The 17,766-nt window shown below is 36.3% G+C and overlaps 2 protein-coding genes across 6 annotated transcripts in view; both read left to right on the top strand.

The window, feature by feature from the left end:
- The window catches only part of DNAH12 (dynein axonemal heavy chain 12), a 165,005-nt gene extending 156,027 nt beyond the window's left edge, over positions 1-8,978 (top strand). For 2 of the 5 annotated variants that reach the window (XM_037491427.2, XM_054694811.1), the window contains 6 exons: positions 1,097-1,200; positions 1,911-2,115; positions 4,148-4,285; positions 5,157-5,248; positions 6,561-6,628; positions 8,534-8,921. In XM_037491427.2, the coding sequence (XP_037347324.1) occupies positions 1,097-1,200; positions 1,911-2,115; positions 4,148-4,285; positions 5,157-5,248; positions 6,561-6,628; positions 8,534-8,724 (798 nt within the window). In that variant the 3' untranslated portion in view covers positions 8,725-8,921. The other 3 variants (XR_008551678.1, XM_054694825.1, XM_054694822.1) reach the window with 3 other exon arrangements.
- A 972-nt stretch (positions 8,979-9,950) lies between these two features.
- Positions 9,951-17,766, top strand: part of ASB14 (ankyrin repeat and SOCS box containing 14) — a 65,210-nt gene continuing 57,394 nt past the window's right edge. The window contains exons 1-6 of the mRNA XM_037491413.2: positions 9,951-9,975; positions 10,562-10,703; positions 12,886-12,928; positions 13,474-13,615; positions 13,712-13,870; positions 16,045-16,290. Of these exons, the coding sequence (XP_037347310.1) occupies positions 10,582-10,703; positions 12,886-12,928; positions 13,474-13,615; positions 13,712-13,870; positions 16,045-16,290 (712 nt within the window). The 5' untranslated portion in view covers positions 9,951-9,975; positions 10,562-10,581. The remainder of the gene's footprint in view (positions 9,976-10,561; positions 10,704-12,885; positions 12,929-13,473; positions 13,616-13,711; positions 13,871-16,044; positions 16,291-17,766) is intronic.

Genomic DNA, 17,766 nt, shown 5'->3' with positions numbered 1-17,766 from the left:
ATTTGGGATTTACTTAGGTAGAAAGGTTGTGCTAAACCAAAGAGCCCTTAAGTGTTACCACCTACTATGACTTGAAGAATTTTTGTGCCACCCAAGCACCATTACCTATTTTTGAGATAGCTCAACTTTCTTAGTTTGGAACGTCCATGATCAGGAAACTTCTGGCCCACTGTAGGAATGTGAATTCCAGTATCTTAGGATTTGATCATAACTCCCAAAATCCCCTTCATCACTTCTCCAGGACCTCTGAGATGAGTCAGACATGCAGTGGTCATGAAATCAGACATGCAGTGGTCTCTCCTTTTCCCTGGAATGCTGCTATAAACATAGCACATTAATAATTTGATAGTGCAGTAAAGTTATTTGGAAGAGGTTGACAATTGATTGTAAATAACATAGCAATTATGAAATGGTAATTTGGTTTCCTCAATGGATAAGAAGATTCCATTTACAAAAGGATATTACATAACTTTTCAGAAATATTTATCTTCTAAAAAATGCTATCAATATATAACTATAATAAAGAGCCTATAGGCCTTGGAAATAGAAATCTGTGGGTTTAAACAGACGCATTTGTGACTGTATTCCCTTGGGAAATTATTTAACCCTTCTGTACTTAAATATCTTCATCTGTAAAATAGAAATAATAATGTTCACCTAAGAGTGTATGGTGAGTTGGACCTCTCTGATGGCCTAAGGATTAAGTCTCAGCGCTATCACCTCCCCATTAGTACTGGCCTGAGCGCAACCTCCCCATAGTACTGGCCTGAGTTTGATTCCCCAGGCAGACTCCTGTCTCCCCATTGCTCCCTTTGGCAGAGTATTTCAGTAAACCTGCCTGTTCTGCTTTGCACTCTGTCTCTGGTGAATCACTGCTCCTCACCTCTGGCCTACACCCCAGTTCTATGCAAAAATAAATAAATAAAATCTTTTTTAAGTGTATGGTGAGGATTAAATGAGATACTACTGTATGAAAAGCAGTTAGCATACTGTGTGGCATATAGTCACTAACTAATTGAGCTATTAGTGATGTTATAACTAAATGAAACTATGCATTCTGAGAGTAATATGTGATCTTCAAAATCTGTTCTCATAGCTACCAAAGGATTTTGACATTGAAATGGCACTGCTGAGGTATCCTGTGAAATATGAAGAGAGCATGAATACTGTGTTAGTACAAGAAATGGAAAGATTTAACAAGTAAGAATCTATAGCCTAAGTTATTCAAAAGGCAACCAAATAAAGTTAAATACACACTAGTATAGAATTAAAATTTTAAGAACAAATTATTAGAAGTGGCCATTTCATTAGAATTCTTCTCCTTTTTAAAAGTTGTATAAACTTCTGCCCCAAAAGTAAGGGTAGCTTTTCTTTTATAGTCTAAAAATGATGATGAAAAAATGTTTTTGTTAAAAGTATTCATTAATCTTCTTACCATCCCTTACTATTGTCTTCAAGAACTGAAGATGGAATAAGTGTAACTAGGCCTATGTGTAGTCACATCTTTTTTCATTTTTCAGCCACTTGATACATATATACCTCCTTTTTATTCCTGAGTCCAATCTTTATTAGGTACCCCATGACAGCAAAAAAATTATTTACTTTGGATTTTTTAATTTGAGTTTTCTGTTTAATGCTAGCTTAGGAATGGAGAATTGTTTTGGTTATGTATTTTCTAAAGTGTTCCCAAATTTATTTTGGTTTCCAGACTTGTTGAAATTTTATAATAAGGCATATTAAAACACTAAGATTCCTTAATTACTTTATAATACCAAGTGGAGGGGCCTACACTTAGAGAAATACTTCCACATAACTGTAAATGATATTCCTGCTGTTTCTTCCTCTGGAAAGACTACATGTTGATATTTACTATCATATATATGTTGATGACATAATTTCTTTCATTGCAGTTTAATTAGAACCATACGTAAGACTCTACAGGACCTTGAAAAAGCTATTAAGGGTGTGGTTGTAATGGATTCTGCATTGGAGGCACTCTCTGGCAGTTTGCTTGTTGGAAAGGTTCCAGAAATATGGGCCAAACGTTCATACCCAAGTCTTAAACCCCTAGGAAGTTACATCACAGATTTTCTAGCCCGGTTGAACTTTTTACAGGTAAAATAATATATATGTGTATACATACTGATGACAAATCACATAAAGAGCCTGGGACTTGAATTTATCAATAATTGGCCATTCTCTTAAAATCAATCCCTCTTAAAACCAGAGAAAAGATGATTACTTTGCAATCCCACCCTCTACCCCCAGTCATTCCAAAATAAATGTGATAAAAAGGTGGTTACAACATGAGCCCTACCTTCAAATGCTAAAAAAAAGTCTACAGGGACACTCTCTATGTGTCTAGGAAAAGCTATTTAATACAGTACAGGGTTATGTCATCTGTACATGTGTCATAAAAAACCACCGTATAGAATGTTCTGGAAATTCAAAGAGGAGAAAAAGATCTTTTGGCTTAAGAAAGCAATTTGTTTCATGAATGAGGCAGTATTTGAGCTGGGCCTAAAGAATGCATAGTTTTGAACACTGCAAGAAAAATAAAAATAAAAAAGGATCTAACTATACCTGTAGAATGAAAGGCACGATGTCATTTTGGATTCTGGATTCTGTTGTAAGCTTTCTGACTAAACTGAAATAAAGTTTATTCCCTTACATAACTGTAAAATCAGGGGGTAAAGTGGCTCAGGCAGGACTTGACCTGGGGTACAAATATAGTTACCTGGTATTGGTTTCTTGCACGTCATACCTTAGCTCTGTTTCTCTGTAAGGTAACTCCGCCCTCAGTTATGTTCTCATTGTGTAGCAAGATAGCAACTACAACTCTGGTCTCACATTCACACTTGCGAGCAGAGTGTGAGTCTTTTCCCAGCAGTCCAACAAGAGTCTCTGTATTTCTGGCTTTGACTGGTCACATGCCCATTACCAAATCAGTCACTATAACTGGACACATGTTAGCCAGGCATGAATTACATACTTACCCTAGGAGGTGGCATTCCACAACCAAATGTACCTGGATTGAGAATGTTGGAGGGTCATCTTTCAGGGGGACAGAAGAGTCCCATCACTTAGGCAGAGAAAAACAATAGATGTGCCTATCTATAATGCCGAGAAGTTACCAGCAAATAGTGCAATCTGACTAGAATGTAAAATGTCTGAAGAAGAACAAAGTGGATAGAGGTGGACGTGCAATTTGGGACCAGACTGTGAGATTTGAATAGGTGACTAAGGTTTTGGACTTTAAAATGACAGCATAGTAGATCACTGAATAATTGTGCAAGATGCTAAACCTGATCCAAATGATACATAGCATGATGTACTGTGAGCATTGTTCTGTAGGTATTGAGCAGAGAGAGGAAAGAAGAAGCCATACACATTGATACAGAAAGAAGACCATGAATATCTGAACTGGGGCAAGGAAAGTGGGCATGGAGGCTGGGGGTTTAAGAGTATTAAGGAACTGAAATCAGCACATGAGTGCTATAGTTAGACAATATGTAAGATGTCTAAAGATGACTGCTTTCAGTCATATAAGGAATATAATATATCCTCAAATAATTCATATTTGACTTTTTGCCGAAGATTTGAATCTCTCGAACTATGATCTAGCTATTCAGATTAATGAAAAAATCAAGTTTGAATGTTCCAAGAGCAATCAGAAGGGAAAAGAGGTAGAAGGGCCAACCTACGCTGTGTTTAGTGTCAGGAAGAGAGTCCTGTGATGCAGTGTCAGCAACACACTGAAAAACCAGAGTCAGGAATTGTGTTTCAGGTGACACTTATATAAGTTGAAAAAAGAATATAATGCTGGGCTTCCCCGGTGGCGCAGCGGTTGAGCGCTGGGTTGAGAAGCTGCCCGCAGCCTCTGCAGCGCCGGTTCAATCCCCGGCTGCTCCCCGGCCACCGGAGGAGGGTCCCACATGGTGCGCAGACCTCTCCTGCTGCCTGCTGCTCCCCTCAGCAGTGTGCTTCGGTCCTTCTGCCTGCTCTGCTCCCTGCTCTGGCTCTGGTGAATTCTCTCACCCTCCCGCGATTCTGACTGTACCCAGTGCTTGTATAAATAAATAAAAATAAATCTTTTAAAAAAAAAAAAAGAAAAAAGAATATAATGCTATTTGTTTTCCCTTTATAGGACTGGTATAATACCGGAAAACCTTGTGTGTTTTGGCTCTCAGGTTTCTTTTTCACCCAAGCCTTTTTAACTGGAGCAATGCAGAATTATGCCAGAAAATATACCACCCCTATTGATTTACTAGGAAATGAGTTTGAGGTACAGTAACTCCTTAAACTCCATAGTATAATGATAATGGTTCACAGTTGCCATAGTGGTGGGAGAATTATGGGCACTACACCAGAGGGAGAAATCAAATGTTGTACAAAAATGGACAATGATGAAAGAAAAATTTTTTAATTAAAAAATAAAATTTCAAGGGCCTGCCCTGGTGGCGCAGGCGGTTGAGTGCAGCACTGTGAAGCTGTCCGCAGCCTCTGCAGTGCGGTTCGATCCTGGCCAGCTAGCAAGGGTCCCACATGGTGGGGCAGACCTCTCCTATCTTGCCCGCTGCTCCCCTCAGCAGTGTATTTCGTCAGTCTGCCTGTTCTGTTCCCCACTCTGTCTCTGGTGAATCTTCTCACCGTCCTGTGCATCTGGCCTGTACCCTGGTTCTTGTATAAATAAATAAATAAATCTTTTTAAAAAATTTTTCAAAATGAAAACAAAAAAACTTCACAATATATCATTACATCTAAATCATGTATTTAAGCAAAGGGGATGTGCAAAATTCATATTTTAATAGCCCATTATAAACAAATTAATTTCTCTCCGTTCTTTGTTTCCTGAAGAATATATTTGTCTTGATATCTGCATGATAGAACTTTTATATATTTCAATATTAAATTCAAATAATCCAAATGTGGACTTCTATTTTAACAAAAATAATGTGAGATGTAATAACACCTGATAAAATGCTTCAAAAAGAACTAGATTATACAGTTTTACTTTTTAGTGAAAAAAAGTTAGAGTTAACAAGTTAGTATATAGTGAAGTTTCCATGAGTGTTTTCTGAAGATCTAGTTAATAGTTCCTTTATGAGACAAAGTTGTCCAGAAAGATCATTACTAGTGTGTGCCTCTGTCTTCAGGTTATTCCTTCTGATACATCTGAGGAAGCACCAGAAGATGGTGTTTATATCCACGGATTATATCTTGATGGAGCACGCTGGGACAGAACAAGGTCAGTAGTTTCAACTGCAAAGACCTCTTTATCTGTAGCTGACTCATAGTAATAAATTATCTAATTACCTTTTTTTTTTCTACCAAAAGGCCTTTTTTGGGAAATATAGCAAGTAATAATATCAGAATTCTCATTATAAATCATTACTCAGATTGGAGTAATTGATGGGTACTTTTAGGTTGTGAACATTAGTTGATATTTCAATGATCTTACCAGTAGAAAGTTAGTTTAAATTATTTGCCTGCTTCTATTTTTTTTAAGTTCACTTTCCTAGGAGCATCTCACTTTTAAGCAGTTTATAGTTATAGGAAAGTTCCCGTTTCCCACCTTGGAGGACATATTATTTAGATTAAATATTGGATTTCCAGCTCAGGAAACTAAGCAGTGCTATTCCTGTTAAAGTATATGGGGATAAGAGGGAAACGAGGCAGGGGGGAAGCAAATATTGTTTAAAAATGAACAATGATATAAAAAATAAATATTTTTTTTTTAAAAAGAGGGAAGGAGAGAGACTATTTTCCTTGGAGCCCTATTCTTTAACAATCCATTAATATACATAATCCTCTATTTTCAGAGTCAGGGTTAGGCTTTGTCCCCTAAAGAGCATTAAAGGCTTGGACTGGGAAAATCACTTCAGACAGAGCAAGCTGCTTTTGCAGAGATAATTCCAAAACAGGGCAATCAGGAGACTCAACTGTACACAGTTTGTTTGATAATTTCTCTTCTTTTTCATCAGGAAAGTGATCAATGGCTTGATTGGCGATTGTGGGTGACTTATAAAATGTTTTCATTGATAGCTACTTGAATTTTTCATTGATAGCTACTTCATATTGACATTTTTTCCTTATATATGGATTCATCATTTCCTCACTTCCTTCCCTCCTTTCAAACAACGGTGCAAAGGGAAAAGAAAAAACATTTTCTAGAAAGACAGATTTGTTTGAAACCTAATGCTGGAAAGTAAGAGCTGTGTGACTGTGAGAAAAGTCATCTACATCTCTGAACCTCCAGTCTTCATCTATGAAACAGAAATAGGGAAAAGGACAAGCCATTGTGTGGGTCCAATGTGATAGGACAGTGTCCATCTCATGGGTGGCATCCTGATGTTTGTCCATTGTACGGTTGCCTTTCCAAAATTTTCTTTCATTTCTCTCAAATCTTCATCACTTCTTCTTCAGTTTTTGTTGTATTTTACATTTCATTGCATATATATGTCTAGTTCTCTCTCGTATTAAAAATCAACATCAAAGTAGCAATTTCTGAGAAGCAAATAACTTGTAATATCTAATAAACTGTCAATTTCTCTTAACAGTGGATTGCTTGCTGAACAACATCCCAAACTTCTGTTTGACTTGATGCCCATCATATGGATAAAACCAAGTAAGTGTACTGCTAAAATAACTTTTTTTTTTTAATAGAGGCATGTTATTTATTTATTTGTTTGTTTGTTTGTTTGTTTGTTTATACATGCACTGGGCACAGTCAGAAGCGCGGGAGGGTGAGAGAATTCACCAGAGCCAGAGTGGGGAGCAGAGCGAGCCAGAGTGGGGAGCAGAGCAGGCAGAAGGACCGAAGGACACTGCTGAGGGGAGCAGCGGGTGGCAGGAGGGGTCTGTGCGCCACGTAGGACCCTCCTCCGGTGGCCGGGGAGCAGCCGGGGATCGAACCGGCAACGCAGAGGCCGCGGGCAGCCTCGCAACCCAGCGCTCAACCGCTGCGCCACCAGGGAGGCCCTAAAATAACTTCTTAATATTTTAGGTGGGATAATGATTTTTTTACCACTCCCCTAAATAATTCTCCTCTCCAATCTATTAGGATTTTGTTCAACTGCAATAAATAATGATTCAATGTATACATTAGAATGTATTTTCCCCCTTTTTTTGTGTTGCATCTATATTATTTTGGGAATATCATTCTAATTCTTTTCACTCTTGTTCATGGAACATATATTTTCTTGGCCCTCCCCCATACTTTTCCAAAGTCTGGCATTCCCCACCAAATAGCTTGATTTTGAAAGTCTTTGCACACCTGTCAGAGACACAAATAGGCTTATCCAGCTAGCAACTAGAGTTTTCTGGCTGTAAAAAAAGCCAGAGGTTTAGAAGCCAGGCAGGTGCCTGAAGGCATATATGTTGCTTTTTTTTTTTTTTTTCAAATACATAGTATTGATTTTTATTGATTTATTTTTAAAGATTTATTTATTTATTTATTTATACAAGCACTGGGTACAGTCAAAGGCGCAGGAGGGTGAAAGAATTCACCAGAGCCAGAGTGGAGGGTAGAACAGGCAAAGTGATGAAGTACACTGCTGCGGGGAGCAGCGGGCGGCAGGAGAGATCTGTGTGCCATGTGGGACCCTTGCCCAGCCGCCGGGGATTGAACCAGCGTTGCAGAGGCTGTGGGCAGCTTCGCAACCCCGCGCTCAACCGCTGAGCCACCAGGGAGTCCCGAAGTCATATATGTTTCAAGCTAAATGGGGTGGAGGCCAATTTGCCCCCTTGAGGAAGCTACTTTGCTCCTTCCCTCCTGTCATTCATCATTTCTCCACAAGTCTGAACAAATGAGACTCATTCTTTTGTTATATCTTTTTTTTTTTTAATTTCAATTAGCTATCAATGAAAACATTTTACAAGTCATCCACAATTGCCACTCAACCCACTGATTATTTTCATTATTCATACTGCTCAGTTACAACTGTGAGAATTATGACTTTAGTTTAGATAGACTCCTGATATCTCCTATCTGGCATTTCAAGGATTTTACATAGATTCTTTTTGTGAGTAGGTAAGAGTTAGTGTGTTTTTCTTAGTAATAAGCAAACAATAACTTCTGCTGAAAACAAATAGTAGCTCTAGCTTCTTCTAAATTATGGGTTTCTCACATTAGAACTCTAAACAGCTGTGTTTCTCTTTTTTGCATCTCCTCCATTACCTTGATTTTGTGTCTTCCCTATGCCAATTTTTATTCTTTCTTCCCTACCTTTTCCTACTCTTACTTCTTCTCTACCAAGTCATCCTGTGTGTTTTTATGCTTGCTAAGTGATTGGGACTTTAAAATCAATTCCTGTCCTCTGAACTAGAAGCATGTGCCATATGAAATCATTTGCTTTGTTCACAATTATAATTATATATCAATTATTAAAAAACAACTTTAAAATCATCAATATCACAATCATTATCTTAGATTTCATAGTGGTCATTTTATTGCAAGAAAAAGTTGTTGTTTTTTTTTTGTACCAGTGATTATTTCCCCTTTATTAAGAGGATATGTTTCTTTTTTTCCAAGCTAAAAAGTCTGAGATTATGAAGTCGGACACTTATGTCTGTCCTCTCTACAAGACAAGTGAACGTAAAGGAACTCTTTCTACTACAGGACATTCTACTAATTTTGTCATTGCCATGTTGTTAAAAACAAATCACCCTGTTCAACACTGGATCAAGCGTGGGGTTGCTTTGCTTTGTCAATTGGATGACTAAATTGATCAACTTTAAGAAAATATCTGAAAGAAGAAAAATATATATATATGTATAGGTACACATATATTTAGTCTACACTTATTTCCAAATACATATATTATAAAACCAAGTATCTTCATGGCATTCTTTTAAACGGTCTTTGTGAATGGTTTTTGCATTTTTCTCTCCCTAACATATTCTTCTTGATTGGAATTGCCTTCCAGGTGGACTCTTGGCGTCATAGTCAGACAACTGTGGAAGGAAAGTATGAAAAGAAATGTTTCTTTGAAGCATATAAAAATATCTGAAACTTTTATATAGCTCCATTTTATGGTTTGATATAAAAGACAAATTTGGGGAGACTGAATTAAATTGAACTAATATTAGAAATCATCTCTTTTTACAAGTGTTAAGTCATTTCTTTACTTCTGTAATAGTTTACTTTCCATTTACATATCAAAGTGATTATATACAAACATGTCACATACACAAATAAATAAACTGTAAATAAGGAAAATATTAAAACAAACTCAGAACTTCCTACTTAATACTACTAAAACATCAGTTCCAAAAAAAAAAAAATCAGTTCCATTTCTCATCCTACCTCCGTAATAAGGAAAGAAAACGCAAAAGCAGTGAAGCTGACATATAAAGGTAGTAACTGGAATTGCCACGTAGTCTCTTCATTATTTTTAATAGGTAATATTATTTGGTGTGCATTCATTCAAGACATTTCAATAAAAGAAAATTTCAGTCAAAATTCAATGATCTTGTGTGGAGTTAATATCTTCCTTAGGATTCCCAGGACACTTAAGGGTACACTTCTGTAACCCAAAGAAAATGTAGGTGCAGCTACCCAATGAAACAGGATCATTAGGACAGTCTCTTTTGATAATTTGCCCAGAGCAAAATGTGTGCCTTCTCAAGTGGAAAACTGATTCTGATTTGCAGTACATGAGCCTTAGGAGAATGAATTCACTTCCCTTTACCACCACCATGCAAAAAGCATTTTATGCCAGGGATAAAATATTTAATCCCTCATATTTAATGACTATAGCAATGAAGAAGAGAGATCATGTTTCCAAATAGAGCTAAACCACATGTTAAAAACAAGGAGTATATGCCAGACTGTCTTATGATGAAGTATTTATAGTAAAGCTATTAATGGAATGGTCACTGCAGGCGAGTGGAGATCCTAAATATAAGTGAAACTCTGATGTGCTAATTTCTAACAGTGAAAACTTCAGTGCTGTCCTAAAGGATATAACAAAGGTAAAAAGTCTTTAGTATGTGCTCAAACCTACTCTATGTTAAAATGTAAATGTTCTTTTAGATCCATTGAAATATGCCTAATAAAATATATTGATTTTTACTACCACTATTCCTGTTATATGTTGTATTATGAGAGTACATTTATTCCTATAACATGTATATCTATAGTATTAAATAAATATTTTCAACATAATACTCATTGTGGGTAAGAAAGATATTCCTTGGGGTGAGCTATATTTACAGAGAAAAACTCATAAACCAAATCTAAAGTAGATCACTATGAATACTCTGTAGTTAAAATGTCACTGATGTAAGTTTTATATGAAAGATAATTTTTTTGTGAATATTGACTATTCATGACTATTCATGTCAACTTCTAATTAATGTTGAATGTGTGACAGTTTAGAACACTTTTAAGTTTGTGAAAACAATTTTAAATGAATATTTTATTTCCTAAATTTTGCATTTGTATCATTTATCAATGCTATTAATTTTGTATTTTTCTGAATTTCATTTATAATTTTAAGCATTTGATAATCTATTTTCACGAGTGGAAAAATATTTTTAATTCATTCTGATTTTAAAGTAAAGCTGTCTGCATTTCACATGGATAATTATACCAGTGATGATGACACAGATAATGACTTTGATACCCAGCTCATCATTCAACAGAGTTTACAGGATATTTACAAGACAGAAGCTACACAGCAGACATCTGAAAATGAGAGGTAATAGTTTCCTTATTATCAATAGCACTGCTCTAATGCTGTGACAAAAATAGGAGGATCAGAATCCAAGGAGCTGTCATTTGAATATCTATAAGAAAGATGCCTGATCAGACAGTAAAATTTAGAAATAATTCAGAATTTATTTAGGCAATAAACAAAATAGTTGAAGGAAGTTAGCAGCAAATTTGGGTGAAGAGATGCAGGCTAGAAATCAGAAAGGAAAAATACAAGAGGGTATGAAGGGCTAGAAAACTCTAAAGTATCCTATCTTTTGGGGAGTTAAGGAAATGCATAATTCCAACCAAGAGACATAAATAGTTATCTTCATCCTTAGTGGATTAACTGTGTGGGATCCAGTCTTTACTCAAATCAAAAGGAGGAGTAATATAAACTAAAACTTGGGAGACAGTAAACCTTTCTGAAGGGTGTGGATTCTGAGCTGTTATGATGTCAGAGGCTCACCCTGAATACGGGCAGCCTGCAACCAAGTGCACCTCATCAAATGTTCTCTGGGTGATGTGCAAGCTCAGCCTCCTGAGCAGCTATTTTTTTTCTGGGGTGTTAAAGGTGTTGTTTGGGATGGTGAACTTTATTTGCTTGCTAGAGGTAAAGCTGGATAAATGTGTTTTAGCCCCAAGAGATTTTGTAAGTAAATATAGAGATAATGAAGTACAGCAGACTTATATTTTTTAAGGAACAAACTCATGAAGTGATCACTGTGTGCCACACTGTTTTAAGTATTTCATAAATATTAATCCATTTAAATTCTAATTCTCATTACCTCTATACTTGGAGAGTACTATTATTAACCCTACTTAGAAATGAGGAGACTAAGCTACACAGAAGTTAAGTGACTTACCCAAGGGCCCAGAGCTGGTCAACAAAGACCCAGGCAACCTGGCTTGAGAGGCTATGCTCTTTAACATGCTGCTTCTACACTTTTGTGTTAACTTTAGGAACAATAATTAAAATAATCTTTAATTAGTTAAGGTTTTATAAGAAATTGGGTTTATAGGCTCATTAAATTTGTGGTTCAAAATTTTAAGTTCATAACTAATTATGTTGAAGTTATGATTTTAGGTTGAAAGGCATGATGAGTATGCAAACAAATTGAAATGTTCAACAAATGTTCAAACAAATTGAAGATCAATTTTATTTATTGTTATAAGAATGATATGATACTTAGAAAGACTTACTGATTTAGTCAGGGATTTGAAGGAATTAGGAAACGTGAATATACTTATGACAGGTGGAAAAATGCACCCAGAAAACTCCCATGAGTTATTGGAAAAAGATGCCCATGTCCCAATCCCCAGAATTGTGACTATGTAACCTTGTGTGGCAATGGAGAATTAAGGATGAAGATTGCATTAAGGTTGTTAATCAGTTATCATTAAGATAGGATTATCCAGAGGACCCAATGTAATTACAGTGGTCCTTAAAATGGAAGAGAGAAGCAGAAGTGAGAGAACTTGAGAGAAGGCAGTGTAGAAGCATGTGGCTTAACACTGATGGCTTTGAAGATGGGGGAAAGGGCCCATGACCCAAGAAATGTGGGAGGTATGTAGAAGCTTGAAAGAAATGGATTCTCCTTTAGGGGCCCTGGAAGGAATGCTCTCCTGACACCACCTTTCTTAACCCAGTGAGACCCATTTTGTACTTCTGAAATGCAGAACTACAAGATAATAAGTGTGTTATTTTAAGCCACTGAATGTGTAATAATATCTTTTAACAGGCACAGAAAACTAAAACGTTAAATCTGTAAGTTTTAAATGTTCAGGAGAATTTAACTGACCAAATTTTAAGTAGGACAGACTGCCTGAGGAAATTTATTCTCTTCAATTTGTGTGCAAAGAATAATCAAAGAGGACGGGAAGATTACAATTCTATTTACTAGATTTAAAGATAGCATTCATAAATTGAAGTTTAAAACTTTGTTTTTAAATTTTTTAAATAAAAATGCTACTTTAAAAAGTTGCTGATAGTATTTTCTGATACAAAATCTGACCATGAATATTTTTAAAACTTACACCATGATTTACTACCTTTTAAAATAATTTTTCACTGACTCAAAAATGAGAGTTCATCCCTAATTAACTACCATTGTCTTGACTCTTTCCTCTTTTTCTAATATAAAATGCCTGTTTTTAAATTACATATATGTTTATTTTTTTCTATGTAGCTTGCATCCCTTGAGTGCTGACTATAAGAAGATAGTTGAAACAATAAAGACAGTTAAGTACTCTTCCTATTCTATCCTTTTCAACTGTGGTAAGATGAGATGGTGACAACTGGCAGCATTTTCCCTTGAAGTTCAAGAAGCCTAGAAGCAGATTCTCCCACATGCTGAACACCGGGCATTCACAGCTCATTGTCAAGAGTCTGATGTAGCCTTTCTGGGAGAAAATAATTTTTTTTCTGTAAAAAATATTTTTTTATTCCTTTTAGATAAATATGCAGGAGTGAAATGACTGGTGTCTCAGTTATGAACTTCATATATCACTCTATTCTTTGGAATTTTCTGTACCTCTCACTATCCAAGTTCTGGGAGAAAATAATTTAACACAACTTACTAAAGATTTCCTAAGCTCCTCTGTGAACAGACCTTTTTTCTGTGACAGGAAGATGGGTATTCACAGTGCAGATGGTATGGAATGCTAGATGAAAGGCTTATTTCTTATTTGTCCTATGCACTGACCTTGAAGGTGCAATTCAGAAGTAGCATGGCTGCCTTGTATGTGTGCAAAATGTGAATCTCTTCTCATTTGACTTGTTAATAGGTGAGGAAGAAACACTGTCACAATTGGCCAAGTACTCTTCTGCTTTTGATGAAGCAGATGGGATAGGCTGGCTTCCTTTGCACAAGGCTGCAGTACAATTAAATAAGAACATTTTGGAAATAACCCTGAAAGGTAAACTCTCTTTTTAACTCTCCTAAATGCTTCTGAGAATAAATTTAAATTTTATTTCTATATCATCACCTGTGTGGTCTAATGGTTTTATTTCAGCTTCAAAACCCAGTGTATGGGAGCAAACTACCCATGATGGTGAAACACCACTTTTTTTGGCTGTCAGCAACTGCCGTTTAGAAAATGCCAGTTTTCTTCTTCTCAATGGCTGCAATCCAAATCCCAAGAATTTTGAAGGCAGTTCTCCTCTTCTTACAGGTAAACACATTGTCTGCAGAAGATTTTATGGCTTTGAATCTCCTCCATGCCCAAGGTTTCAAAGTGAGCGATTTGCCCATAGTTGCAACACTGTCACTCTGGCCCCAACTGACCAGACATGTGTACCTGACCCTCAAGAAGTTTCCCACAGAATAGTGTCTAAGTGTGTATAATCTCTGATGTAAAATCTCCACCAAATTGGGAGTAGCTCATTTTGCATGATGTCTTAAATGAATTTGCATGATCATTTTGCATGATGTCTTAAATGAACCAGTTAATTCTGGTTTAATAATTGTAACAGGGGCGCAGAGTTAGAAAAAGCAGCCCATCACTGGGCAAGGATAGCAGAATGAGTAAAGTAGCTAATTTCGCTCCCTCTTGAGTCTTCTCTAAAACTCTAATTAAACTAATTGTTTTAAAGGAGTAAGATACAAAAGAATGGAAAGAGCACTAGGGTAAACAACAGCATGATTTTTAAAGACCATATGGGATGAGTAGTAAGGGACAAGAAAGTCAAATTTTAAATTGATAGTGGGGAAAATCAAGAACCAGCATGATTGTCAAAAAAAGTTGACATTATTGGTAATAACAATAGTTACCTCACAGGCAGCTGAAATAAGTTAATTGGTTGGAAACTACTAAGAAGCAAGTAAATCCTAGACCTCTTCTTCCACTCTATCCTACTGAACTCCTCTCACCCCAGCATAATTCTGGAGGATTGTTGTCTGGATAGTTTAAAACAGGCTTACTGGACTGGGGGATATTAGACTAGTGCAAGTATACTGTATTAAAAACACTGACAGAATTAAGCAAACATAGACTAAAGCCTCCCAGACCTCCTCCATCACCAGCCTCCTAGAAAGCTAGCAGCTAGAACTTTACCCTCCAGGAGGAGGCTTCTCTAGAGAAATTAATTAGCAGGAGAAGAACTAAACATAGAGAAATTGGGGGTTCTCCAACAAATGACCTAGGCACATCAACCTATTAGAATTTCCAATCAGTTTTTTCAGTCCTCAAAGTCCTCAACTCTTAATCTGAGCAGATAGCCTAGGACATTTGAGGAAAGTCTTCAACAAAGAAAGATAAGCAACTTGGAAGACAAAGGTTACTTAGCTAAAATAAACTGTAAGGGAAATTATCATTAATTTCTTTAAAGAAATTAATAATATAACAAGATATTACCCTAAAAAATCAAAGAGCAAAACAAAATGTTCTTGGAAATTAAAACTAATAGCAGAAATAAAAATTGCAAAACAAATGCTGGAAGACAAAGTTAAGAGACCTTCAGAAGAGGAAGATAAGAAATGCAAAATAGGAAAGATAAAGAAATAAGAAAGCTAAAAAGATGATTCAAGAGAAGCATGTGAATAACAGGAATGCTAGAGAACAAGATGGAGCAGTATTTCATCAAAGAAATAAGTCAGAGCATTTCTGGTGTGAAAGAACATGTGTTTCTCGAAAGAAAGTGTAAATTCAATGAACTGAAAAAGATCCAATACCCTTGGCACTCTATACATCCATTCTTAGAGCAGTCAGAGCACTTCCTACCACACATTACAAAAGGTTATGAGCAAAATTCACACTGATTTAGTGCTCTGGCACCCAACAAAATACCGCACAGTCAATGCCAATAATAGCAATGGATAGGGAGGAGGGAAAATTTAGGTGTTTTAGGATCTTGAGGACTAAAGATTATCATCCAAATGTGAATTACAGCATAAATACAGGAAAGTCAATTATTAGTAAATTTTGGTTAACAAAATGTGAGATTAAAAGTCATTTCCTAATTATTGCAGGTTTTATATTTTTCATCATTTAAGGCAGGTACAATTCTAGAACTGTACTAGAACTGTACTTAAGCTCCCATTTTTTTTTTTTTGAGAAAATAAAGATGATAAATGAAAATTTCCTATTTATGTTTTTTAGCCACAGTGAATAGACAATGAATAATTGGTCATGGCTTACCAAAAGAAAGTAAATTACCTATTGATGTAAAATATTATTAATAGTTGATATGTCTCATTTTACAATCTTTCCTAGACACAAAATGCCTCCACATGGGGGCAGGGAGGGTTAAGAAGATCTCTTTGGTAAGTCTGAGGGAGACTAGTTCATAAGATACTCTGGTTTTAACCCTGTTGAACATAACATCTACCTCACTTCTGATTTCCCAGCTGTCAGCCATGACTCTTATGACATGGCTGCCTTGCTGATCAGCCACGGGGCAGATGTCAACCTGCGGTGTGCCAATGAGAGGACAGCTCTCCACGAAGCAGCCAAACTGGGCAGACAAGACATGGTAAAACTCCTGCTGGTTTCTGGGGCACATCCTGACCCACAGAGCTCCTACGGATTCACTCCTCTTGCTCTTGCAGCCCAAAGTGGACATACGGAAGTCATGGAAATATTACTACAGAAAGGCATGTTCTGTACAGTCAGCACACTACCGAGGGATAACATAATCCAAGTGCTCCCCTCTGCATGGAGTGCTTTGATATATAACCTAACATTTTATGTAATATAAATGTTTGATTAATGTCTTAATGTTGCCTACTGAAAAGCCTAAAATAGTAAGAGATTGAATTCCTATCTAGTGTGAAATAATTTCCTTATACTTACTAGGATACATGTTATTCTTATACTTAATGTTCCCTAACCATACCAAAAGAATGGTAGTTATATTTGTGTTGTTCTTTTCTAGATTCATGGAATTTAAAACCCTGTAACATCCCTCCACATGTTGTCTCTGCTAAAGCTAAGTCATGAGGAAATCCAATCTTAGGAAATTCTTCCTGATTTCTTCTGAGTCCCAGTTCTTCCCTTCTAGTAATAATCAAAACTCTGAGAGAAAGGGAAAGCAATTTGTATTTACTGAGCACTACCTAAGGATCAGGCATTAGGTTACCTATGCTGCCTCAAGGAATCTTGTAAACACTAAACCCCGTGTAGGCATTATCCTCATTTTATACTTGAGGAAAGTGAGAGTCTGAGATGGTGCTAGTTGCAGGACGTCCCCTAAAACATACCTTCTTCTGCTATCAATGCTGTAGCTGTGGCCATTTCAGATCCTGATTTAACTGGCAGAGACCCTGTCTCAAATAACTTTGACATTTGCCAATTTATTGTCTTTGAGGAGATTCCCATTACTGATGATGTCAGATTAAACCATGTAGTACATGAAACTTTTTTGCAAAGAAACAAACTTTTACCAAAATTTAATAATGTTCTAATACTACAATTATCTTCTTTAGTGTTCTCCCATTTGTGTGCAGAAGTCATTTCTTTAACAACCATGGCCCTGGCTGCAGGGGCTCTTATCTTTATGAACCACCTTAGGTTTTCTTAGACCTACCTAAATCATACAAGGAAGACAAGTTTCCAATGGTCATAAAACATTTTAAAATAAAATGCTTTAAATTACTAATAACAGATATGTCTAAAGTCATTAACTGCCAAAACAAAAGTAAACACTGGATCCTTCATATTTGAAGAAAAAGTAATCTTTGGTGTAGACCACTGATTAAAATATAAAGAGGGAAGGCCATAAACTTTAAATCCTTAAGCCTTCAAAGAAATCACATTGGTTGACCTCAGTGGGGTGAGTGAGCATTTCCCTTAGGTAATCCTCTTACAAAGTAATTTGCATAAAGTAAGATAGTAAATGGCAGACCAAGATTCATCTGATTCCAAATCATATTCCTTTACCACCCTGCATGGCCCAAGTAGTAACATAGCATCAGAGAAATAGGCCCTGGTCAGACTCACCTGCACACAATCCCCAACATCCTTGCTTACTAGCTGTTTGTCTCCAGAGAAGTTATTTGGCCTCAAGGAGTCTGTCTTAAAAATGAAAATATTAGCATCTAAAATTTCACTATTGTAAATATAGAAATTAT

This window comes from Talpa occidentalis, unplaced genomic scaffold (assembly GCF_014898055.3).
Source record: "Talpa occidentalis isolate TD23 unplaced genomic scaffold, MPIMG_talOcc4v2.1 talOcc4.10, whole genome shotgun sequence".
Taxonomy (NCBI): Eukaryota; Metazoa; Chordata; class Mammalia; order Eulipotyphla; family Talpidae; genus Talpa; species Talpa occidentalis.
Note: the sequence above shows the minus strand (reverse complement) of the source record. Positions and strands in the feature narration are given on the sequence as shown.